The sequence below is a fragment of the Rhinatrema bivittatum genome, chromosome 4 (assembly GCF_901001135.1).
Source record: "Rhinatrema bivittatum chromosome 4, aRhiBiv1.1, whole genome shotgun sequence".
Classification (NCBI taxonomy): Eukaryota; Metazoa; Chordata; class Amphibia; order Gymnophiona; family Rhinatrematidae; genus Rhinatrema; species Rhinatrema bivittatum.
Genome location: NC_042618.1, coordinates 168731382 through 168756414, shown reverse-complemented (window position 1 = coordinate 168756414; position 25033 = coordinate 168731382). Strand labels below are relative to the sequence as shown.

At 45.3% G+C, this 25033-nt stretch overlaps 1 protein-coding gene across 4 annotated transcripts in view; it reads right to left on the bottom strand.

The window, feature by feature from the left end:
- The window catches only part of ENDOV (endonuclease V), a 55156-nt gene that overhangs the window by 12708 nt on the left and 17415 nt on the right, over positions 1-25033 (bottom strand). For 3 of the 4 annotated variants that reach the window (XM_029599194.1, XM_029599196.1, XM_029599197.1), the window contains exons 3-7: positions 18103-18237; positions 17453-17492; positions 16548-16660; positions 10046-10114; positions 4744-4872 (exon numbers count right to left, since the gene is read on the bottom strand). In XM_029599194.1, the coding sequence (XP_029455054.1) occupies positions 4744-4872; positions 10046-10114; positions 16548-16660; positions 17453-17492; positions 18103-18237 (486 nt within the window). The remainder of the gene's footprint in view (positions 1-4743; positions 4873-10045; positions 10115-16547; positions 16661-17452; positions 17493-18102; positions 18238-25033) is intronic. The other variant, XM_029599195.1, reaches the window with a different exon arrangement.

The following is a 25033-nucleotide window of genomic DNA, read 5'->3' as shown; positions in this document are numbered from 1 at the left end:
TAGCAATGTCCACCTGTGGGTACCCTCTGCATCTCAAACGCCAAGCTGCTGAATATATGGGGCCCTGCCAAAGAAGGCCTGGAAGATGGCTGAAGCGTAACGGACTGTCCACTGCCAATTTGATTAGATCTGCGAACCACGGCTGGTGCAGCCACTCTGGAGCTACCAACACCACCTCATTCAGGTGTCTCTCTCTCCGACGTAACACTTTGCCTACCAGAGGCCAAGAGGGAAATATGTAAAGTAGAACCTTCAGAGGCCAAGACACCACCAGTGAATTGACTCCCTCAGCCCTGTATTCTCGTCTTCAACTGAAAAACCAAGCAACCTTTGCATTGAGGCGCCCTTAGATCCACATGGGGACAGCCCCACCTCTCACAGATAAGATGCATCGCTGTCTCTGACAACTTCCACTCCCCCAGATCTAGAAAACTGTGACTTAGAAAATCCACCTGGACATTTTTGACCCCTGCGATGTGTGAGGCCGCTATCTGCTCCAAGTGTTGCTCTGCCCAAAAGGATTAGCTCATGAGCCTCCTGGGCCACCGCTCGATTTTTGGTTCCTCTCTGTTGATTGATGTAGGCAATGGTCATCGTACTGTCTGACAAGACCCTCACCGAATGACCTCATATCAAAGGCAGAAATGCAAGTAATGCTAAACGCACTGCTCTGGTCTCTAACCGATTGATAGACCAAGATGCTTCCCTCGCAGTCCAAGTGCTCTGGGCTGATTGCTGCTGACATACTGCTCCCAAATCCAGAGAGACTGGTATCGGTAGTAAGAATCAGTAAGACTTCCAGATTGACAGCATGAACTAGATTAGATGTCAGCAGCCACCAAGACAGACAGTCTCATGCAAAACTCTTGAAAGGTAAGGGTAGATGGAACTCCTCTGAGATCGGATTCCACCACAACAAGAGAGCTTTCTGCAGTGGTCTCATATGTGCAAAAAACCACGGCACTAACTCCAGTGTTGAAGCCATTGAACCCAGGACCTGCAAATAATCCAAGACTCTGGGTATCGGTATCTCTAAAAAGCACCGGACTTGACTGCAACTTGCAAACCCGCTCCTCCGAAAGAAAGACCTTGCCATCCATGTGTCGAACCGAGCTCCAAAAAATTCGAGGGTCTGAGTCAGAACCAAATGACTCTTTGCTAAATTCACCACCCAGCCTAGAGATTCCAGAGTATCTATTACCTTACACACTGAACGGTGACAAACATCCCCCGACTTTATCCTGATAAGCCAGTTGTCCAGATAAGAGTGCACCAGCACTCCCTTATGCTGTAATATCGCCGCAACTACCACCATTACCTTAGCGAATGTGTGGGGTGCCATGGCCAACCCAAAGGGAAGAGCCTAAAACTGGAAATGCTGCCCCAACACCATAAACCGCAGAAACCTCTGATGATCTGGGCGAATGGAATGTGCAGGTATGCGTCCATTAGATCCAATGAGACCAGAAACTCTTCCTTGTACACTGCCACAATTACCGACCTCAGGGTCTCCATCCGGAACCTTGGGACTTTCAGTGCCACATTCACTCTCTTTAAGTCCAGAATCGGATGGAAAATGCCTTCTTTCTTTGGAACGATGAAGTAGATGGAATACCTTCCCTCGCCTCGCTCGCCCTTGGGACCTGGAATTGCTGCCCCAGACATCCGCAACCGATCGAATGCACCGCCCATCGCTTTTCCATTGACTCGCAGGGGGAGACTAGAAACAAGTCGTGAATAGGCCGAGCGAATTCTAATGCGTGATCTTCTCTTACCACGCCAAGGACCTATTGATCCTGAGTTATCCTGGCCCACTCCCCGTAAAACCATGCTAATTGACCCCCTATAAAGGGAACGGTGGAGTGAATCGGCCTTGCCTCATTGTGAGGATTTGAGCCCTGTAGCTTCACCTCCTGCGGAAGCTCTGAAAGGCCTTCGGCCTCCTCGAAAGGATTACCCCCAGGACTGACCTTGGGGAGAGAACTACTTCTGCGAAACTGAGGCTCCCCTCGCAACACAAGACCTCCTAACATCAAAAAAACGCGACCAAGCCTGAAAAAAACATGCTTGCTCTCCAGCAAATTGTACACCTTATTCTCTCCCAGATCTTTCATCAATTGCTCCAGATCCTCTCCATGCAAAAGGCATCCCCTTAAAGGGCAAAGAACCCAACTGGGACTTAGAGGACACATCGGCCGACCAGTTACGCAGCCACAACAACCATCTGGCTGACACCGGTATCCGCAACATACACCATCATAGACTCTAAGCGCTCAGCTTTACCTGCTTCATCACCAGACTTCACCTGCCCATCCTGAAGTTGCTGTACCCAATGCAGGCAAGCCCTTTGCATGGAGCTGGAGCAAATGGCCGCCCGCAAACTCAAGGACGACACCTCAAAAGTCCTCTTGAGACGAATCTCCAGCTTCCTATCCTGGACATCCTTCAAAGCCGTGGAACCCACGACTGGGATAGTCGTTTTCTTTGTAACCACCGACACCGCAGCATCCACTTTTGGAAGAGAAAACTCTGTTCAGGCAAAGGATAAAGCTTCGCCATTGCATTTCCCACTCTTAAGCCAGTATCAGGAGCTCCCCCACTCCCGATCCACCAGCTTCTTCACCAACTTATGATAGGAAAGACCCTCACAGGACCCCTAAGACCATCCAGGACTGGGTCTGCCCCTTCCATGTCCTGAGTCTTCTTGCAGATCCTTCAGCCCAAGCTCCTCTAGAACCTGAGGAATCAATAGGGTCCAATTCCTCCCTATGGAACAAACTAACTACCTTGGGGGTCAACCCCCTCAGAAATTGGGACTTCTTCCAGAACATCCCCCAGAACGTACCAGCTGTGTCTGGATCAACACCCTGCTCCTCTGACAATGCCACCGGATCCCCTATGACTTGACCGACTCATCAGAGTCTTCACCAGTCTGAGTAGGACCCAGCAAACGTTGAACCAAGGAAGGCCTCTTACTGCAAGACTACCCAGGTCTAGAAGCCCAGACCCACGCGAGGCCGAGACTGGGACCCCAGCCCTGCCTGCTGCACCAAATAAGTTTCATGAAGAAGCAAAACAAAATCCGCCGAGAAAGGCCAAAGGTGCAGCTGGCAATTGTATGGACCCAGCAATAGAAGACCAAGTTTGAGGCAGCCATCTCATCTGTCCTCCGAGCACGGGTGAACCAGGGAAAGCCTCGGGGGAAAAACAGCCCCCCTTCCTCTGTCATTGTGGTCAGTGCCGCATGACAATCCAAGATGGCTGCCATTCTCGAGCCGATGGAGGCAGAGGTCCTGACACACACCGGCCTCTAGTGTGCAGGAACAGCCGCCGTGGGAGAGTCTCCACACCACTTCTTTCATTTTGTGGCTGCTGGGGGTCACCGACGGTCCCTCTCCCCCCGATACGCAAGCCACACAGAGCCCGAGATGTCTCAAGACGCGCTGGCGCCGCTTCACACGCATGGTATCCCAAGCCATGCACCATTATCTAAACAGCGGGGGAAAAAAAACCCTGCCAAGATCAAAATGCAGCAATAACAGGAGAGGCAACGGAAGCCCTTATCCCTTTACCTCCAACCTCCGATGAGGAGAGAGCTGTCCCCCAGAAAACTCAAGCCTCTATCTTATCTCAGTCCTTGTCTCTTTTTTTTTTTTTTAAATTAAACTTTAATCAAATCTAGCAAAACTCTGGATGGAAAACAGAGCTGTCCAGCACCAGATCAGCCATTTATTTATTTTTAAGAAAGAGAGAGGCAAGCTGCAGAAAAAGAACCAGCTACTTTGAGCCCACAGTCGCCTGAGCAGCCTTGTGAAGAGGAGGGATCTGGACCACCAGATTTATACCCCACGGAATAACAAAAGCAAGGATACAAAAAGGTCCCCGACCTCCAGCTCGTTCACTTCAACTGAACAAGGAAGGACCCACTAGGACCCAAAAACTCCTGGGAGTAAGTCTCATAAAAATCAAAGTACTCTCCAGACAACAGAACTGCGGGTTTTGCAGCAACCACCGTCTGCTGGAGACAGAGAAATACCGAGGAACTGCAGGTGGCACCAGGGATTATGTAACAGTGTCAGTAAAACTTTCTCTGTCTCCATCTGCTGTCAGGGATGCATAAACCCAGGAGTCTGGACTGATCCAGGTACGCACAGGGAAAGACTGGAAGGCACAGGATTCTTGCATGATCTGCTGCCTGAAATTAGCTTCTCCCCAGTTTTGCATATTCACAAACAAAATAGGCCAAGAACAAATCTTTAATATATTCCACATAAAAGTGGAGAGAGATGTGGCTGAAACAGAGCTGGAAATTGGAACAGTGCAACCTGGGAAACATTATCAATAGGGGCAATAACGTGCTCATTCCAGTGCTATATAGACTACCACATGCCCTGTTGGGCTATACCAGAGGTACCAATGAGCTTAAATATATAGAAATTACAAGTATATTGGAACATTTTTCAAATGTTTATCAATGACAAGATTGGTTTAAATTTTAGCTAAACTATATTTTATTCCCTACTTTTACAGTTGGCAGCAGATAAGCATCAGTCCAACAGGCAGCTATTGTTGACGGTGCTACTGAACACAATCTAGTGGCTGCTCTTGTACTATACATCTGCCACAGATAATGCTTCCCTGGTTGGGGCTTTAGGGAAGCATTGCCTGATGCAGGGGCCCCTGCTGGGCTCAGGGAGACATTGCTTATTGTAGGGGTGGCTCTTTATGAAGGGCTCTTCTCACCTGGCGGATGGCCTCTGGAACTCGGTATTTACAACAAGTACGGATCAAGCGCACTGAGGACTCCAGGCTCATCTTGTGTCCCACGGAGATATAAATGGGTTTAGCACTCTTGTTACAGCTCTTCAAAGCCTGCCAGAAGGGACACAAAAAGACCGCATTAAGGTAATCCAGGATGCTGGGCTTGACCCTATATGGCAACTTCTTATGTTCTTCTTATGAATATTCTTATGAGTATTGGTCACCGCATCTAAAAAAAGATATAGTGGAATTAGAAAACGGTACAGAGAAAAGCGACCAAAATAATAAAAGGAAAGGAACGAGTCACCTATGAGGAAAGGCTAAAGAGGTTAGGGCTCTTCAGCTTGGAGAAGAGATGGCTGAGGGAAGATATGATAAAGGTCTATAAAATAATGAGAAGAGTGGAATAAATAAATGCAAATTCAGTTGTTTACTCTTTCAAAAAGTACAAAAACTAGGAGGCATGCAATGAAGTTACTAAGAAGTACATTTAGGAAAAATAGAGGAAAATAATTTTTAGTCAACAAATAATTAAATTCTGGAATTCACTGCCAGAAAATGTGGTGTAAGCTGTTAGTGTAGATGGGTTTACAAAAATTCCTGGAAGTCCACAAACCATTAAGGTGGACTTGGGGAAATTCACTGCTTATCCCTGGGATAAGCAGCATGGAATCTATCAAACATTTGGGATTCTGCCAGATACCTGTGGCCTGGATTGGCCACTACTGGAGACAGGATACTGGTTTGATGGACATTTGGTCTGACCCAATACGGCAAATTCTTGTGCACTTATGCACAGTCGATGAGCTGTAGGAAAGGGTCAGGCAGGATTAGGGGCTCAGACAATGGCTGGCTTAGTGAGTGCCATGCCAGGACTCAGCACAAAAAGCATCCCGAAAACCGTGCTGTAAAAAATGGGGATTCATTAATTCAACTGTCAGCTATTGACAAAGAAGCCAAAACGTAGCTAAAGAGAGAATGTAGTTATCTGTATTACTGCTTTAGAACCACGAACAAGTATATATTAAGGAAGATAAAGCTTGGACATTACTCTGAGCTTGCTGGCTGCTCTGGGGAATGAATGAAATAAGGACTGTACTGTATATGATGTATTGCTTATATCGTATGTTCAAATAAACATCATATTTTAAGCTGATACCCTGTAGTCTTAATTATATGGTAAGAGAAACCTCATATAAAATGGCTGGCTTCTGGGAGCCCGGTAAGCCACGTTTTGCAAGAGTTATACGGTCATTAAACCATCATATGCCGTTTGCTTCATATGATCATTGGTTTCTCAGGAAAAGTTTTTTTTGTATTTTTGCAATCTTTAAAGGCAGTAAATTAGTTTTATAACTTATCGTAGCAGTAGAGGCAGTGGCGGTATAGAGCTTGGCGTTGGCCCGACACGGCTCGTGTTTCTGATGAACTTCTTCAGGGGCCGTAAATGCCAGTTCTAAAAAGATGAAAAATTGTTATTTGCACAACAGCATTTAGTCACAAAAGCGCCTTTCATATTGCTATGCTACTGGATACATACGGTTTCCAAATCTGCCCGACAAATGTTTCTGCTACTAGGCTGCAGCTACGGCTTGACAGCTGGACGCGCCATGTTGGACTGAGAGTATATGTACCTACCTCTGTTGTGGGAGGAACCAATCAATAGAAAAGTAATAAACTAATTACATCAGACTTATTATGGAGAACTTAGATGAGTGTTGACCATTCGACAGAGTCATTAAGTCCATGGAGGGATTGGGATGCTACTGTGTAAATCCACCATTGCTCACGAAGATTCAAAAAATAGTTTAAATCTCCCCCGCGGGGGCAAGGTGTAATGTGCTCAAGGATAGTCCATCTTAATTGATCGAACGTGTGTCCTGCTTGCATACAATGGCTTACCATGGGTGCCTCAAGGTTCGCTGTGTGTAAACGGCTCCGGTGTTCACGGAGGCGAATTCGAATTTTCCTGCTGGTCCGGCCCACATAAAGTAATGTGCAAGGGCACTGTATTAGGTAAATTACCCACGATGTGTCACATGTTGTGAGAGATCTTTTCTTATAAATGTGGCCTGTGAGAGGATGTTGCCACGATGGTCCCTCTATGGTGGTTGTGCACATGTCACAATTACCACATTGATTGTGGTTACCTGATGATCTATTAATTGCCTGTTGATAAATGGCTGCTTGTACTATGTGGTCTCGGAGGTTTTTACTTCGTTGGTATGCAAAGAGAGGAAATTCTGAAAAAACAGTATGTAATTGAAGTACGTGCCAATGTTTCTCTATGCTTTGCATGATCAAGTATGATTTGTCAGTGTGATTCAGTACACAAATGTCTGTGGAGACCGGATCACGTGTTTTGTATTCCAATAAAGATTGACGGGAAGAAAACCATGCTCTTTTGTAAGCTGTGTATACTGCAGTGTAGGGGTAACCCCGTGTAAAAAATCTGGAAGCAAGTATGCCCGCTTGAATTTTGAAATCTGCATCTGAGGAACATAGTCTTCGAAGCCTAAAAAATTGGCTTACTGGAAGACCTCGTTTGAATGCTGTGGGGTGAAAGCTATGATACATAAGCAGGTTGTTCCTGTCTATATCTTTGCGGTAAATTGATGTATGTAAATTGAAATTATGAAAATAAATCAAAATATCCAAGAATGCTATTTGAGCGTCGTTAGATTGAAAAGTAAACTTTAGATCCATATCAATGGTGTTGATCCATTCACAAAATTGTTGCAACAAGATGTGATCTTGAGTCCAAAATATTAGAAGGTCATCAATGTATCTAATCCATAGTGAAATCATGTTGAACCATCTTGACTCATATCTGTGATCTTTCCAATCTGTCCATGACCAAATTAGCTATGGAAGGGGCCGCAGATGAGCCCATTGCTATGCCATGTATCTGCAAGAAAAATTTGTCCAAGAACTGGAAATAATTTTGTATCACCAATTTGGCGACTTCAAAGATGAACCAAAACAGAATTCTTGAGCCTTCCATATTGTTTTTCAAATTGTCTTCAATTGTGAGCAACGCTGTGGTATGTGACACATTAGTGTAGAGGGCCACCACATCCATGGTCATAAGTATTACAGGTCCCGTGTGTTTGGGGTATTCCTCAAGTTTTTTTAGAACCTCGGTGGTGTCTTTGACATATGATCGCATCCGCTGAACCACGGGTTTGAGGAAGACATCAAGGAAAATGGCTAGGGGTTCCAAAATGGACCCGTTGCTGGATACAATCGGTCTGAGAGGAGGGTCTGTCATGGATTTATGTACCTTGGGGACACCATACATGGTAGGTATCCGCGGGTGTTTGACAAGTAGGAAGTTCCTTTCTTTACGTGTGAGGAAAGGAGATGTTTTTTCATGTAGTAGTTCCTCTATACGACTAGCAAGTTCTTTGGTGGGATCTTCTGACAAAAGTTTATAATATTTTTGGTCAGAGAGATGTTCTGAAAGATGTTGTACATATCGATCCCGATCCTGGATAACGACGCTCCCTCCCTTGTCCGCCGGTTTTATGATGATGTTAGTTTTCTGGGATAATGATCGGAGGGCCTGACGGTCCTGGGTAGAAAAATTTATGAATGAGTGTGTCTGGGCATTTTCAAAAGATGCCATGTCTTTAAGTACTAAATCACGAAACGTGCTAATTTGAGGATCAAGGTGACCAGGCGGAATCCATTTAGATTTAGGACGCACCACTGAAATGGTGTCTGCTGGAATTTCATTGGTGTCACAGTATAATTTGATTTGTAATTTACGAATAAATCTGGCCAATGATATACGGCTTTGAAACGGATCATGTTGCTGATGGGGAACAAAGGACAGTCCTAGATTAAGAACTTGTTCTTGAGTCACAGTAAGAGGGCAATGGGATGTGTTTATAACTGCGGATCGTACCGCGTACGTGACCGCGTCTGAGGTCCTTCTTGGGGGTAAGGCTGGGTGGTTTGCTCGTTGCGGTATGCCTGAGATACTGGGTCTGTGCGATAGGGTCTGCGTTGCGTGGACCGTTGCCATCTGCCTCTCCGACCTCGTCCTAAAAAATGTTGTGTGTACGCCCCTTTCTTCGATTGTTTCGGTATTGCTCCCTCATCAGAATCGTTGGATCCACTGCCCTCAGAATCCTCAAAAGTGACCCGTCTCCCCAATGGATTGTCTTCAGGATTCAGCCATCGATAAACATTATTAGTGGCGTAATCATCCTCATCCCTCTTCAAAGTCTTAAGTTTGGTTTGTCTAATTGAGTTTTTGAATTCCTCTAGTTTGATGTTATGTTTGTCTTACCCATGGTAAGACATTGTATGCAAGCAGGACACACGTTCGATCAATTAAGATGGACTATCCTTGAGCACATTACACCTTGCCCCCGCGGGGGAGATTTAAACTATTTTTTGAATCTTCGTGAGCAATGGTGGATTTACACAGTAGCATCCCAATCCCCCCATGGACTTAATGACTCTGTCGAATGGTCAACACTCATCTAAGTTCTCCATAATAAGTCTGATGTAATTAGTTTATTACTTTTCTATTGATTGGTTCCTCCCACAACAGAGGTAGGTACATATACTCTCAGTCCAACATGGCGCGTCCAGCTGTCAAGCCGTAGCTGCAGCCTAGTAGCAGAAACATTTGTCGGGCAGATTTGGAAACCGTATGTATCCAGTAGCATAGCAATATGAAAGGCGCTTTTGTGACTAAATGCTGTTGTGCAAATAACAATTTTTCATCTTTTTAGAACTGGCATTTACGGCCCCTGAAGAAGTTCATCAGAAACACGAGCCGTGTCGGGCCAACGCCAAGCTCTATACCGCCACTGCCTCTACTGCTACGATAAGTTATAAAACTAATTTACTGCCTTTAAAGATTGCAAAAATACAAAAAAAACTTTTCCTGAGAAACCAATGATTATATGAAGCAAATGGCATATGATGGTTTAATGACCGTATAACTCTTGCAAAACGTGGCTTACCGGGCTCCCAGAAGCCAGCCATTTTATATGAGGTTTCTCTTACCATATAATTAAGACTACATGGTATCAGCTTAAAATATGATGTTTATTTGAACATGCTCTGGGGAATGAGCATAGTGCTGCTTAGTGCTACAAGAACAAAGCAGCAAATCATGGAGACACAAGTCTGGCCCAACTCACTCAATGTCACTTAACTTCCCTGTGCTCATATTTAGACAGAAAGATCTATGGGATGAAACATGACAGTAGGAATTATTAAAGTTTAATGGCTCTGTGTGTATGGGCTTTGATGGGATGCTCACCATTCCCAGGACTCTGCCTGAACTCTCCACCAGAGAGAACGTGTCTCCTCCCTTCTGCAAGTTTCGGATCTGTAATGAGAGGGTGCACAGGACAGGAGATGAGACAGTCCAATTTCTGAAGCTAAAGACAGCAAAGTGCAGAGCTGAACTCAGCCCCTTATCTGCTCCTGTTCACACACTTGGGATCAGACGATACAAGTAATGGCAAACTCTGGCCTTAGAGTACTACCAACATGGTTTATGGACCACAAGCATGCAAATATATCTTATGAATATTCATTATGGAAATCCTAACAGTTAACTGTTTGTAACACTGGAGGACTGGATTTTGCTGTCCCTGGATTATTCTGTTTCCTTTGGACCTAAGAACCCCCACTCTCCCACCATTAAATTAGACTCAGAGTTAAGTTTCAGGAAAATAAACAAAAAGTTGCAGATAGGAGATTAGAGAGAGAGAGAGAGAGAGAGAGAGAGAGAGAGAGAGAGAGAGAGGTGATTTAATCAATAGCTTCAAATATCAGAGAGAAAAACATGATTGACAGGGAAGAAGTTGCTTCAGATAGAAGTTCCCAGAGGTATGGCTGATAAGTATGTCAGTAATAATATTTCTATTAGAGTGGTTCTGTTATACCCTTTGACGATGGTTGTTTGTATTTGTACTTTGCTGCATGTATTTCGGGTCTGTATGATGTTATTTCTATGTGTTATCCACTCAATAAAATTGTTATATAATATTTCTAGGTGGTAGGCAACCCTGTTATGCCCTGAGAAGCCCTATCATTTGCTCCCTGGGGGTAGGTGTATATGGGTGTGAAAGGCAAGGTGGTGAGTGCATGTGTGGTGCACTCTCCCATTCACAACCATCTCATACTCTCTCTGCTTTGAGCCCCCCCCCCCCTCACTTCCTTTTCCCTTTTCCCCATTACCTCCCCTTCCTTCTCTCTTCCACTCCTTTCCACTAGCCTCCGCCCACAAGGCTGCCTGAAAGTGTATAGAGTGGACTCGCAAACTCACAGGAACCAGATGACTCCTAGTTATGTACATCAATCCAATAGCCTCCTTAAGCCACTGCGCAATAGTAGCCTTAGATGCTTGAGAATCTCTTCGAACCGCTCCAGAAAACAAAGGTGATCCGACCTCCTGAAATCATTCGTAACCTTGAGATACCTTAACAAAGCTCTGCGTATGTCCAGAAGCTTAAGCTCCCTTGCATGAAGTGCTGAAGAGTCCCTCTCAGGAAAGGCCAGAAGTTCCACAGTCTGATTCACATGAAAAGCACATATCACCATAGGTAAAAACGAGGATACTGTCCGCAAGGACACCCCGGAGTCTGAAATCTGCAGGAATTAATCACGGCAAGACAAAGCCTGTAACTCAGAATCTCCTAGTTGAACAAATGGCCACTAGAAAAAATGACCTTAAGGGTCAAATCCTTAAGCATCGCTCTCCGAAGAGGTTCACTAAGTGCCTCACACAAACCTCTGAGGGTGAGATTAAGATTCCAGGATGGGAAAACTCTCCTAACAAGTGGGTGCAAATTCTTAGCCCCCTGAAGAAAAAGAAACATGTCAGGATTAGAAGACAAAGAGCAACCCTATACTTTGCCGTAATAAGCAAGCTACTCTCACGCTTGTTTACCCAGCCTGTGCAATTCAGACCTTGTTGGTTGTTGTCTGAATATAAATCCTCTTTTCTTCATTCCCCCCTTCCGTTGAAGCAGTGAGTTGCACTGGATATGTATTCCATGTGACGTATCAGGCTTAATTGATTCTGGGTAGTAATCGCCGTAACAAGCAAGCTACTCCCCTGCTTTTTTGTGGATGCAAATTCTTTTTTCAACATTTCCTCTTGCCGTTGAAGCATAGAGCAATGTTGGTGTCGCATTAACCATGTATATTGAATAAGGATATTAACCTCCAGGTAGTAGCAGTCATTCCCGCAAGCCACCCCCATGCCTCTTCTCTTCATTCACATCCTCTAGACTTTATGGATCCACACTGTTTATCCTGTTTTCCACTCCTGCGATGTGCGATGCCACCATCTGCTCCAGGTGTTGCTCCGCCCAAAGAATCAACTCTTGAGCCTCCTGGGCCACTGCTTGAACTCTTGGTTCCTCCCTACTGATTGATGCAGGCTACAGTCGTCGCACTGTCCAACAGGATCCTCACCGATCGACCTTGCACCAATGGCAGAAATGCAAGTAAAGCCAAACGCACTGCTCTGGTTTCTAATTAATTGATAGACTAGGATGCCTCCTCTGCAGACCAGCTGCCATGCGTGGACTGCTGCTGACACACCGCCCCCCATCCAGATACACTGGCATCAGTAGTAAGAATTACCCAATCCGGAACCTCCAGCTCCATGCCACGTACCAGATTGGAATCTTGTAGCCACCAAGACAGGCTGCTCCTTGCACTTCCTTCAAACGGCAAGGATGCTGAAACTCCTCCGAGAGCGGGTTCCACTGAGCTAATAGAGCTCTCTCTAGAGGCCTCATATGTGCAAAGGCCCACGGTACCAATTCCAGGGTCGAAGCCATCGAGCCCAGAACCTGCAAATAATCGCAGACCCTGGGCACCAACAACCCCAACAAGCACAGACTCTTCCCCTACAGCTTCAAAACACACTCCTCCATGAGAAACACTTTCCCTCCTGTATGTTGAACCGAGCTCCTAGATATTCTAGGGACTGCAACGGCACTAGGTGACTCTTTGCCAGGTTCAGTACCCAGCCGAGCTATTTGAGGGTACTGACTACCTTCTGCACTTGCTGGCGACAAAGGTCCTCCAACTTCGCCCTGACAAGCCAGTCGTCCAAATAGGGGTGTACCAGAACTCCTTCCCGATGCAACGCCGCTGTCACCACCACCATAACTTTGGTTAATGTGCGAGGTGCAGTTGCCAAACCAAAGGGAAGAGCCTGAAACTGAAAATGCTGACCCAGAACCATGAACCGCAGGAATCGTTGATAATCTGGCTGAATGGGAATGTACAGATACACCTCTGTCAAATCCAGAGTCGCCAGAAATTCCCCCTTGAACACTGTGGCTATCACCAACCTCAGGGTCTCCATCCAGAAACGCGGAACCTTGAGCACTGCATTCACTTTTTTTAAGTTCAGAGTTGGCTGAAAAGTGCCTTCTTTCTTCGGAACCACAGAGTAAATGGAATACCTTTCTTCACCTCACTTGTCCTAGGGGATCAGTATTACCACCCTTAACTTCCGCAACCGGTCTAGCATCTCTCGCACCACCAAATGCTTGTCTATGGACCAATAGGGGGAAACTAGAAACAAATCGCGGACGGGCAGAGCAAATTCTAACATGTAGCCTCTTCCTACTACACTGAGGACCCACTGATCCTGGGTAATTTTGGCTCACGCCCCATAAAACCACACTAAGCGACCTCCTACAAAAGGAACGGCAGAGTGGACCAGTCTCGCCTCATTGCGAGGATTTAGTCCCAGAAGCACCACCACCTGTGGCCTCCCTGAAGGGCCTTAGACCCCCTCAAAAGGAGTGACCCCCAGGACTGGCCCCAGGGAGAGAATTGACTCTTTGGACCTGTACCTCCCGTCATCGGGCGAGACCTCCTACTATCCCGAAAATGGGACCGAGCCTAAAAAAACCTCTTGCCTTTAGGCTTATCCTCTGGCAACCTGTGTACCTTATTCTCGCCCAGATCCTTCATCAACTGCTCCAGGTCCTCACCAAACAAGAGATGGCCCTTAAAGGGCAGAGATCCCAACTGAGACTTGGATGACACATCCGCCGACCAGTTCCGTAATCATAACAATCTCCTGGCTGAAACTGCAGACCCATAATTCACGACAAAGTCCTGACAAAGTCATACAAAGCATCTGCTACGATTGCCACCATCCGGTCAACCTTACTAACCTCCTCACCAAATTTCAACTGACCATCCTGAAGCTGCTGCACCCAACGCAGACAAGCCCTCTGCATAAAACTGGAACAAATTGCTGCACATAAATCCAGAGCTGACACTTCAAAGATCCTTTTGGAGGTGAACTTTAACATCCTTCAAAGTCATGGACCAGGCAATCGGGATAGTCATCTTCTTGGTAACAGCCAACACCGCAGTGTCCACCTTAGGAAGGGAAAATAGATCCAGCATCTGTTCAGGCAAAGGATAAAGCTTCGCCATTGCCCTCCCTGCTTTCAAGCCGGTGTCAGGAACAGACCACTCTCGATCCACCAATTTCTTCACCAATTTATGATAAGGGAAAGCTATTGCCAGACCCCAAAGCTCATCCAGGACCGGATCCGCCCCTTCATATCAGAGTCCTCCCGTGGAATCTTCACCCCAAGTTCCTCAAGAACATGAGGAATCAACGGACTCAACTCCTTTTTCTGAAACGGACGGACTACCTTCGGGTCATCACCCTTGGAAACTGATCTCCTCCGGATCACCCCCTAAGCTGCACTGACCACATCTAGACAGACTGCCATATGGTGCAAGGGAGGAAACCCCAGACGCCCGGGATCCCCCTCTAAATCATCCAACTCATCACCAGTCGGACCAGAGCCCAACAACCGCTGAATGAGAGAAGGTAGGTTCTGGGGACGTCCTGGTCTGGAACCCACATCCAGACCCTCAGGAGGTTGAGTCCCTGTCCCCAGCCCTGCAGTATTTGCCTCCTGCTGAGCCAAACAGGCCTCAAGCAGAAGCAAACCAAAAACTGCAGAAAAGGGCCTGGCAGCACCAGCCACTGGATGAGAAGATCCACTAACAGGCAGACTGGACCCATCAACCCCATCTGCTCCTCCTTGGGATCAGAACAAACTGGAGAAAGCCTTGCGGGAAAATCCCCCCCACCCTCCACTGGCAAGGCCCAGGCCGCATGGGCACTTAAAATGGCCACCATTCATGCACCAATGAAAAAAAGATCCCCGACATGCACAGAATCCCGGCGCACAGGAGGAGCAGCAGCCGCAAGTGACAACCTTCTCCTTTTCGCTGGCACTGGGCCCTTGGACGGCCCTTCACCACCCCCCCACGAACAATCTGAGCAGAAGCAGAAACAATGCAGGTGTGCATGTGCTGTGATACAGATGCAGCAAACAGAGACATGCACCATAATACCCCCAGCGGGAAAAGCGAAAAGCACTCTACAACACACCTAGCCCGCTGATTCAGCAACAAACACTGCTAACATACCCAAAAGCTCCCCAGCCACTCCAAGAGTAAAGGCAGAAAGCCGTCCTCTCACTTACTTCGATTTCCTGATCAAGTTTTTTTTTTTTTTTTTTCAAATATACCTTACAAGACCTACGTCCTAGGATGGAACACAGAGCTGCTACAAACAAGAAATCAGCCAAATTCAAAAGGGACAAACCAAAATTAAAAACCGCTAACATGAGCCTGCAGCCGCCTCAGCAGCCTTGTAAGGAGGAGGGATCTGGACCACCAGATTTACACCCCATGTAATCAAGGAGTGAGTGTACAAAAGGGTCACCAATCTCCAGCTCGTCCACCTCGGCCAGACAGGGAAGGATCCACTAGGATCTAAACACCCCCTGGGAGGAAAGCTCATAAGACCAAACTAGTCTCCTGCTGGAAAAAGAGAAATACTGAGGGACTACAGGTGGCACACTGGGTTATGTACAGTGTCAGTAAAACGTTCTCTGTCTCCATCTGCTGGCAGGGATGCAAAGTCCAGGAGTCTCTACTGATCTGGGTATGTACAGGGAACATGCACTTAAGGCTGGGAGAAGCTCATTACCCGTACAAAGAGGACATTTAAAAAGCACACAACCCTTCTTCCAAACAGTATAAAGATCAGGTAAGAGATCTGCATCTGTTGGCCTTTGGGTGATACTTGGCTGTAATTGCAGGAAAACTGATTGCTCAATTCAGAATAGCAACATGCAGAGGTAGCGCAATGCATAAGCAGACTAAGCTAAAGCTTAGGACCCTGAGAAACTCAATGAGGCCCCTGGACTTTTATTTTCCCTGCACACTTCTGCTTTTTCCTCTTCTCTCCTCGCTACTGTTTAGGGCCCACCACTTCTGACAATGAGCAACTAGCTAGCTCAGAAAGACACGAGTCAGAGGGACCCTGTGTCAAATACTTGCCCCACCTAAAACAGCTTGCTACAGAGACTGAAACCTTGTACTCAGATAACCCTCCTTACAGCTCATTCTATCAGCATTAGATAATTAATAACATTCCTCCTCACCTGCTGCTCATCTCCCCTTCTACTCCTACTTTGAAGCTTGACAACCCTCTCCTTCTCATCCCTCCTTTTTTCCCCAGGGTTAACATCTATACAAGCTAAAGGGGTAAGAGAGAACGTGCCTGTGAGGTTCTTGCACTCAAATACTCTTTTAGATGCAAGGTGGCAGTGCTAGCAGGTTCTCCTGTTAGTGATTGCTTAGGAACTAGCTACTCCTGCCAAACTACATCACTACTCCCTCCCACACCTCCTGGTGAATGACGCTTTTTGTAGTTGCCTTGTCTTCAGCCATTCACTCTGTCTCACCTGTTCCTTGTGCAGTTCATTATTCTCCAGGCCAGCCACCTGCAAGAGATTTTTGGCCACGCCGATGCAGGGAAGGCCAGTGAGGACCCCCAGGTGACAAGCCACCCCAAATCCTGCAAAGTCCAGAAGACAGGTGGTGAGGCCAGTGAGTTACAACAGGATGCTGGGAGTCGGTGCTCTCCTTTTATATCCCCAATATATTCAGCATTTGAGTTCCTTCATCCTCAAGACGGGGGACCTGCAAGGGTAGCTGCCAGTCCTTATCCCACAGCAAACCGTATTAATCCTGTGCAATTGTCTTTAATCTTGCAGGAAGGTAAGATTTTTGCCCTAATCAGCAAATAAAGGCTGGGGCACTTTGTTGAATAGCTGTGCAATAAGGCTAGCTGTCAAAAACTGATCAAGAGAATATGGCCCGATTGTGCCATGAAAAGGTGGGTTTCACTGCTAAGATTTTACCTCTGTTCTAGGCTTCTGTTATGAAGGGACTCTCAGATCCAGAGAAATGACACCCTGCGGTCTTAACTTTAGAATGTGTGGAGATTACAGGCAGTAAAAGACTGCTCCAGCAAATCAGAGAGAACTGTGATTAGATAAGAATGAATTGTAAATAAGGACAACGCCCCATAAGAGAGGAGAAAAATGAGATTATGGACCAAAGACCCAAAAATAGAAAACCCAAAGTCTATAGCAGGGCAAGTCTGGGCTTTTATTGTGAGACTGTATCCGTCCTTTTCAGGCAGCTGTTTCAGGTCACACCCTCCCAATACAACGCCCTAATATTCCAAGAAAAAGGGATTATGATACTTCTGTTTTTGGAGACTGCCTGCTTAGTGTGTTTTTCATTACCTATGCAGCGTGAAAACAAGAAAGAGGGGGCAAGCGATGCTCAGGTGCAGGGTTACCTCTGTGATGCAAAACACCATTACCATCAACAAGGAGGACCTGGAAGAAATCACAGGCGAGACATCAGTCTTCCCACAGCTAATCTGCAGAGAATCCTCTTCTACCTGAACACAGAGCAGAAGTCTGTAATACTAGCAGGAGGCATCTCTTCTATGGTGCCTTTTCTGACACCTCCAGGCCAAACAGCACTTTGCTTTGGGTTTTTTTTCCTTTCTGCTCCCAGCAGTTTCCTCCTGCTCCTTTTGGATTCCAGCTCAATCAGAACCCAGTCCGGGATCCAGCACCTTAAACCTTCATTCCCAACTACCCGGGCATTTTTTCCTCCCATGATATATCCCCCTCTCAACTTACTTTAATCCAGTCATTGCAGCGAGAGTCCTCGGCTGGGACCTTGCACCGGGGTCCTTCTAAAGCCTGAAATCATGGGCCCTAAATCTGGCCACTGGGTGTCGCCACTGTGCAACGACTGGGACTCCCTCCCCCCAGCTTCTGAGGTAATGCTCAGCCCTGAACTGTCTGGGGAGCAGAAGAATAAGCACTTTCAGCAGGATAACATTTGGGTCAGTGGGTACGGGGCTCAATGGCAAAAGTAAGAAAGCTATAAAGAACAGCTGCATAACTGGCCCAAGAGATGCTTGCTGGGATTCACCTGAGGCATCAGACTGGGATCCTTCTCCTTAAGTCTCTCAACAGCTTCAACCAGTGAAGGCATCTCACGGAAAGCCAAGAATCCAGCAACATAGGGCGCAGTCAGAGTAACCATCCGGCACTCTTCGTAGAGAACCTGTGAGCCCAGGAGGAGAGAGACAGGTTCAGGACCAGAGCAGGGACAGCACAACAAGATACACTTTTGCTTCCTCTCTCTCCAAACTCATCTGCCACTTCTAAATTGCTGCTAAGTTGGACATATTCTTTTTTTTTTTTTTTTACTATCCTCTCGGCAAAAAAGACATATGTGACAACACAACATCTGTGTAGGAATGCAAAACCAAGTGTCCTTTAATGCTCAGGATGAGTTGGTGAGGAGTCAAAGGTTTTCTTACTGGCTACTGGTCAGCTCTGCCTCTGTCTGTGCTGGGATTTAGTTTGCCAGTGTTTAGGGTGAATATACAGCTTTGGAAAACGGAAGTTAGTTAACAGAAAACCAATAGAACAGTAGAATATCCCTGTTAAGCTATCAAACCTTTAGGACCAAGGTCACTTCCCTGGACAATAATCCTGCCTGGAAGAGATAAAGGGGTCTACAAAATACAACCACAGAGGAATGTAAGAACATAAGAACATGCCATACTGGGTCAGACCAAGGGTCCATCAAGCCCAGCATCCTGTTTCCAACAGTGGCCAATCCAGGCCATAAGAACCTGGCAAGTACCCAAAAACTATTCCATGTTACCGTTGCTAGTAATAGCAGTGGCTATTTTCTAAGTCAACTTAATTAATAGCAGGTAATGGACTTCTCCTCCAAGAATTTATTCAATCCTTTTTTAAACACAGCTATACTAAACTGCACTACCCACATCCTCTGGCAACAAATTCCAGAGTTTAATTGTACGTTGAGTAAAAAAGAACTTTCTCCGATTAGTTTTAAATGTGCCACATGCTAACTTCATGGAGTGCCCCCTAGTCTTTCTATTATCCGAAAGAGTAAATAACCGATTCACATCTACCCGCTCTAGACCTCTCATGATTTTAAACACCTCTATCATATCCCCCCTCAGCCATTTCTTCTCCAAGCTGAAAAGTCCTAACCTCTTTAGTCTTTCCTCATAGAGGAGCTGTTCCATTCCCCTTATCATTTTGGTAGCCCTTCTCTATACCTTCTCCATCGCAATTATATCTTTTTTGAGATGCGGCAACCAGAATTGTACACAGTATTCAAGGTGTGGTCTCACCGTGGAGCGATACAGAGGCATTATGACATTTTCCGTTTTATTTACCATTCCCTTTCTAATAATTCCCAACATTGTTTGCTTTTTTGACTGCCGCAGCACACTGAACCGACGATTTCAATGGGTTATCCACTATGACGCCTAGATCTCTTTCTTGGGTTGTAGGACCTACTATGGAACCTAACATTGTGTAACTATAGCATGGGTTATTTTTCCCTATATGCATCACCTTGCACTTATCCACATTAAATTTCATCTGCCATTTTGATGCCCAATTTTCCAGTCTTACAAGGTCTTCCTGCAATTTATCACAATCTGCTTGTGATTTAACTACTCTGAACAATTTTGTATCATCTGCAAATTTGATTATCTCACTCTGTATATATTACCTGACAGTGTAAGCACACTAGTACTCGTCGTATTTCTTTCCAGATCATTTATAAATATATTGAAAAGTAAGGGTCCCAATACAGATCCCTGAGGCACCCCACTGCCCACTCCCTTCCACTGAGAAAATTGTCCATTTAATCCTACTCCCTGTTTCCTGTCTTTTAGCCAGTTTGCAATCCACGCAAGGACATCACCACCTAACCCATGATTTTTTACTTTTCCTAGAAGCTTCTCATGAGGAACTTTGTCAAACACCTTCTGAAAATCCAAGTATACTACATCTACTGGTTCACCTTTATCCACATGTTTATTAACTCCTTCAAAAAAGTGAAGCAGATTTGTGAGGCAAGACTTGCCTTGGGTAAAGCCATGCTGACTTTATTCCATTAAACCATGTCTTTTTATATGTTCTGTGATTTTGATGTTTAGAACACTTTCCACTATTTTTCCTGGCACTGAAGTCAGGCTAACTGGTCTGTAGTTTCCCGGATCGCACCTGGAGCCCTTTTTAAATATTGGGGTTACATTTGCTATCCTCCAGCCTTCAGGTACAATGGATGATTTTAATGATAAGTTACAAATTTTTACTAATAGGTCTGAAATTTCATTTTTTAGTTCCTTCAGAACTCTGGTGTGTATATCATCTGGTCCAGGTGATTTACTACTTTTCAGTTTGTCAAACAGGTCTACCACATCTTCTAGGTTCACCGTGATTTGATTCAGTCCATCTGAATCACTGCCCATGAAAACCTTCTCCAGTACGGGTACCTCCCCAACATCGTCTTCAGTAAACACCGAAGCAAAGAAATCATTTAATCTTTCCACGATGGCCTTATCTTCTCTAAGTGTCCCTTTAACCCCTCGATCATCTAACAGTCCAACTGACTCCCTCACAGGCTTTCTACTTCAGATATATTTAAAAAAAAGTTTTTACTGTGAGATTTTCCCTCTATGGCCAACTTCTTTTCAAATTCTCTCTTAGCCTGTCTTATCAATGTCTTACATTTAACTTGCCAACGTTTATGTATTATCCTATTTTCTTCTGTTGGATCCTTCTTCCAATTTTTGAATGAAGATCTTTTGGCTAAAATAGCTTCATTCACCTCCCCTTTTAACCATGCCGGTAGTCGTTTTGCCTTCTTTCCACCTTTCTTAATGTGTGGAATACATCTGGACCATACTTCTAGAATGGTATTTTTTAATCATGACCACGCCTCTTGCACATTTTTTACTTTTGTAGCTGCTCCTTTCAGTTTTTTTCTAATAATTTTTCTTATTTTATCAAAGTTTCCCTTTTGAAAGTTTAGCACGAGAGCCGTGGATTTGCATACTGTTCCTCTTCCAGTCATTAATTCAAATTTAACCATATTATGATCACTATTGCCAAGTGGCCCCACCACCGTTACCTCTCTCACCAAGTCCTGTGCTCCACTGAGAATTAGATCTAAAATTGCTTCCTCTCTCGTCGGTTCCTGAACCAATTGCTCCATAAAGCTATCATTTATTCCAACCAGGAACGTTATCTCTCTAGCGTGTCCCAATGATACATTTACCCAGTCAATATTGAGGTAATTAAAAAGTCTTATCAAAAGGGAGTCATTAGTTAACCACCGCAACGTCACTTTTTCGTAAATCAGTTAGTTCCAACACGCATTTGCACTATACTAGTGCCCATCCAAATAATTTAAAGACAAATCTACCAGTAAGTCAATTTATTAGAGCGAGACGCTTATGTACAACTACAGCAGATTTTGAAATTCATTCAAAAATTTTACAAGAGCGTTTTCTGGCACGCGGGTATCCTCGGAAGTGTATTCACAAAGCATATCAGCGAGCTAAATATTGTCAACGTGAATGGCTGTTCCTTTCTCATCCTGCAAATGAAGATTCACGTCACACTTGCGTTCTACCATATTCTTCAGCTGCATTAGAGATTCGTCGTTCTATCTTAAAGAATTGGCATATTTTACAGTTATATGATATTTTTAAGATTCCACCCCGCATTACATTTTCCCGGGCCACTAATCTAAAAAATGTTTTAGTAAGATCAGACAGTTCAAATGATCCGACAGTATCTGAAGACTCCACCGGTTCACATCAACCATGTCATAATTGTTCAGTATGTGGGTCATCGATGTCAATTCAACATTGTCTAACAGTGGATTCTGGTTACAAGATCTATTTGAAACATAACACCACCTGTAATTCGTCTATGGTTGTTTACTTAATACAATGTCCTTGTCTACATCTTTACATTGGAAAGACAAAACGGGTACTAAAAACAAGAATGATCGATCATCGATCAAATATTAATAACGTGAGAGAAGATGAACCTTTAGTGACACAGGGGTAGATTTTAAAAATTTGCGCGATCGCGTACTTTTGTTCGCGCACCAGGCGCGAACAAAAGTACGCTGGATTTTATAAGATACGTGTGTAGCCGCGCGCCATCACCTGACCCGGGGGCTGGTCCGGAGGCCTCGACCATGCCCCCGGGCTGGCGCCACGCCCCCGGGCCTGCCCCCGAAATGCCGCGTCATTTCGGGAACGCCCCGACACGCCCCCCCGGCCCCTTTTACGAAGCCCCGGGACTTACGTGCGTCCCGGGGCTCTGCGCGCTCCGGCGGCCTATGCAAAATAGGCGCGCCGGCGTGCGAGGGTCCTGCGCGCGTAAATCTGGCCGGATTTACGTGCACAGGGCATTTAAAATCCGCCCCACATTGTATAGAATTTGGACACTCTTTTGCTGATTTGCAATTTTGTGCCATTGATCATGTTCCTTTGCATTGGCGCAGTGAAGATCAAGAGCGCCTTTTGTTACAGTCTGAGCAGCATTGGATTTTTTGATTTAACACAGTTGCACCGATGGGACTGAATGCTGAATTAGATTTGCATGTATTTTTAGGATAGTTTATATATTTACCATGGTTTATTATGGTTGACAGATCACTGTAAGAAGACAAGTCATGAATATTTTACATAATTAGTGACGTCATAGAACAGTTGAAGATTTAAAGAGACACGAGCCTCGGCTTCGATCCCTCCTCCTTGTTTTGGTTGAAAAAGTTGAGACGTTACGTCCTTCTGAACGGGTAGCTTGATTAATTCAAGATAAAGAAATGTATACTTATCTTCTTCATGATAATAATATTTTAAGAAGTATAACTTATCGTTTTTACAGGACAAAGACTCTTGTTTATATGTTCTTTACATGCCCCTGAAGAAGCTAATCAATGAAACACTGGCCATGTTGGGCTGTTATATGTAAAAGTAAAATTCTTCAAGAGTCTGTTTTTCATGAATGGAGGACTATTTTAAAAGAAAAAAAGCAAAAAAATCCAGAAAAATATTTCTGAAAACATTAAAATTTAAAGAAGGTGAATGATTGAGAAGACCGGTTGGTGTCTCTGAAAAAATCACACAACGTCAGGCTTGCTGACACCTTCTTAAGCTACTAGACATAAAAATTACTTGAGTTCCACTTTGGTAATTGAAGTCTCCCATTATTACCGCTCTACCAATTTGGTTAGCTTCCCTAATTTCTCTTAGCATTTCACTGTCAGTCTCACCATCTTGAACAGGTGGACGGTAGTATACCCCTATCACTATAGTCTTCCCCGACACACAAGGGAATTCTACCCATAAAGATTCAATTTTGCATTTAGTCTCATGCAGGATGTTTATCCTGTTGGACTCTATGCCATCCCGGACATAAAGCGCGGCACTGCCTTCCGGGTGCTCCTCTCTGTCATTGCGATATAATTTGTACCCCGGTATAGCACCGTCTCATTGGTTATCCTCCATCCACCATGTCTCTGAGATGCCAATTAAGTCTATGTCATCATTCACTGCTATACATTCTAATTCTCCCATCTTACTTCTGGCATTAGCATACAAACATTTCAAAGTTTGGTTTTTGTTTGTATTTTCATTCTGCTTTTTAATCAATAGGGATAAGTTAGAATTTTTTAGCTTAGGTGAGTTTTTAGTTATAGGCACTTGGACTACTTTTCTTATTATTGGAACCTCACTGTCGGGATGCCCTAATTCTAATGCATCATTAGTATCCTTTGAAGATACCTCTCTCCGAACCATGCGCTGCTGAGCGACTGTTGGCTTTCCCCTTTGTTCTAGTTTAAAAGCTGCTCTATCTCCTTCTTAAAGGTTAGTGCCAGCAGTCTGGTTCCACCCTGGTTAAGGTGGAGCCCATCCCTTCAGAAGAGACTCTCCCTTCCCCAAAAAGTTCCCCAGTTCCTAGCAAAACTGAATCCCTCTTCCTTGCACCATCGTCTCATCCACGCATAGAGACTCCGGAGCTCTGCCTGCCTCTGGTGACCTGCGCATGGAACAGGGAGCATTTCAGAGAATGCTACCCTGGAGGTTCTGGATTTAAGCTTTCTACCTAAGAGCCTAAATTTGGCTTCCAGAACCTCCCTCCCACATTTTCCTATGTCGTTGGTGCCACATATACCATGATAGCCGGCTCCTCCCCAGCACTATCTAAAATTCTATCTAGGTGACGTGTGAGGTCCGCCACCTTCGCACCAGGTAGGCATGTTACCAGGCGATCCTCACGCCCACCAGCCACCCAGCTATCTACATTCCTGATAATTATGACGGCCGAACTAACCCTTCCCTCCTGGGCAGTAGGCCTTGGGGAGATATCCTCAGTGAGAAAGGACAATGCATCACCTGGAGAGCAGGTCCTTGCTACAGGATCCTTTCCTGCTGCACCATGTCCATGGTTTACTTATTCAACATACAAACTACAGAACAAACCCAGTAAAGGAAAATGTAATGTAAAACTGCATGAAATGGCCTTTATTATAAAGGTTTGTGGAATAGCAAATGTTGCTTACCTGATGTAACAGGTGTTCTCACAGGACAGCAGGATGTTAGTCCTCACAAATGGGTGACATCGAGGATGGAGCCCACCACGGAAAACTTCTGTCAAAGTTTAAACAGAACTTTGACTGGCCCCTACTGGGCATGCCCAGCAAGGCACTGACCCTGCAGCCAGCAGGGGTCTCCCTTCAGTCTGATTTTCAAAGCTACAGGCAGTGCCTAGAAAGTAAAAACAAAACAAACCCAACACCGCGGGGTGGCGGGCGGGTTTCGTGAGGACTAACATCCTGCTGTCCTGTGAGAACACCTGTTACATCAGGTAAGCAACATTTGCTTTCTCACAGGACAAGCAGGATGGTTGTCCTCACAAATGGGTGAGTACCGAGCTGAGGATGTCCTGACTTGCACCAAATGCACCCAACGACGTGCAACAGGCACTACAACTGGGGTGGAATT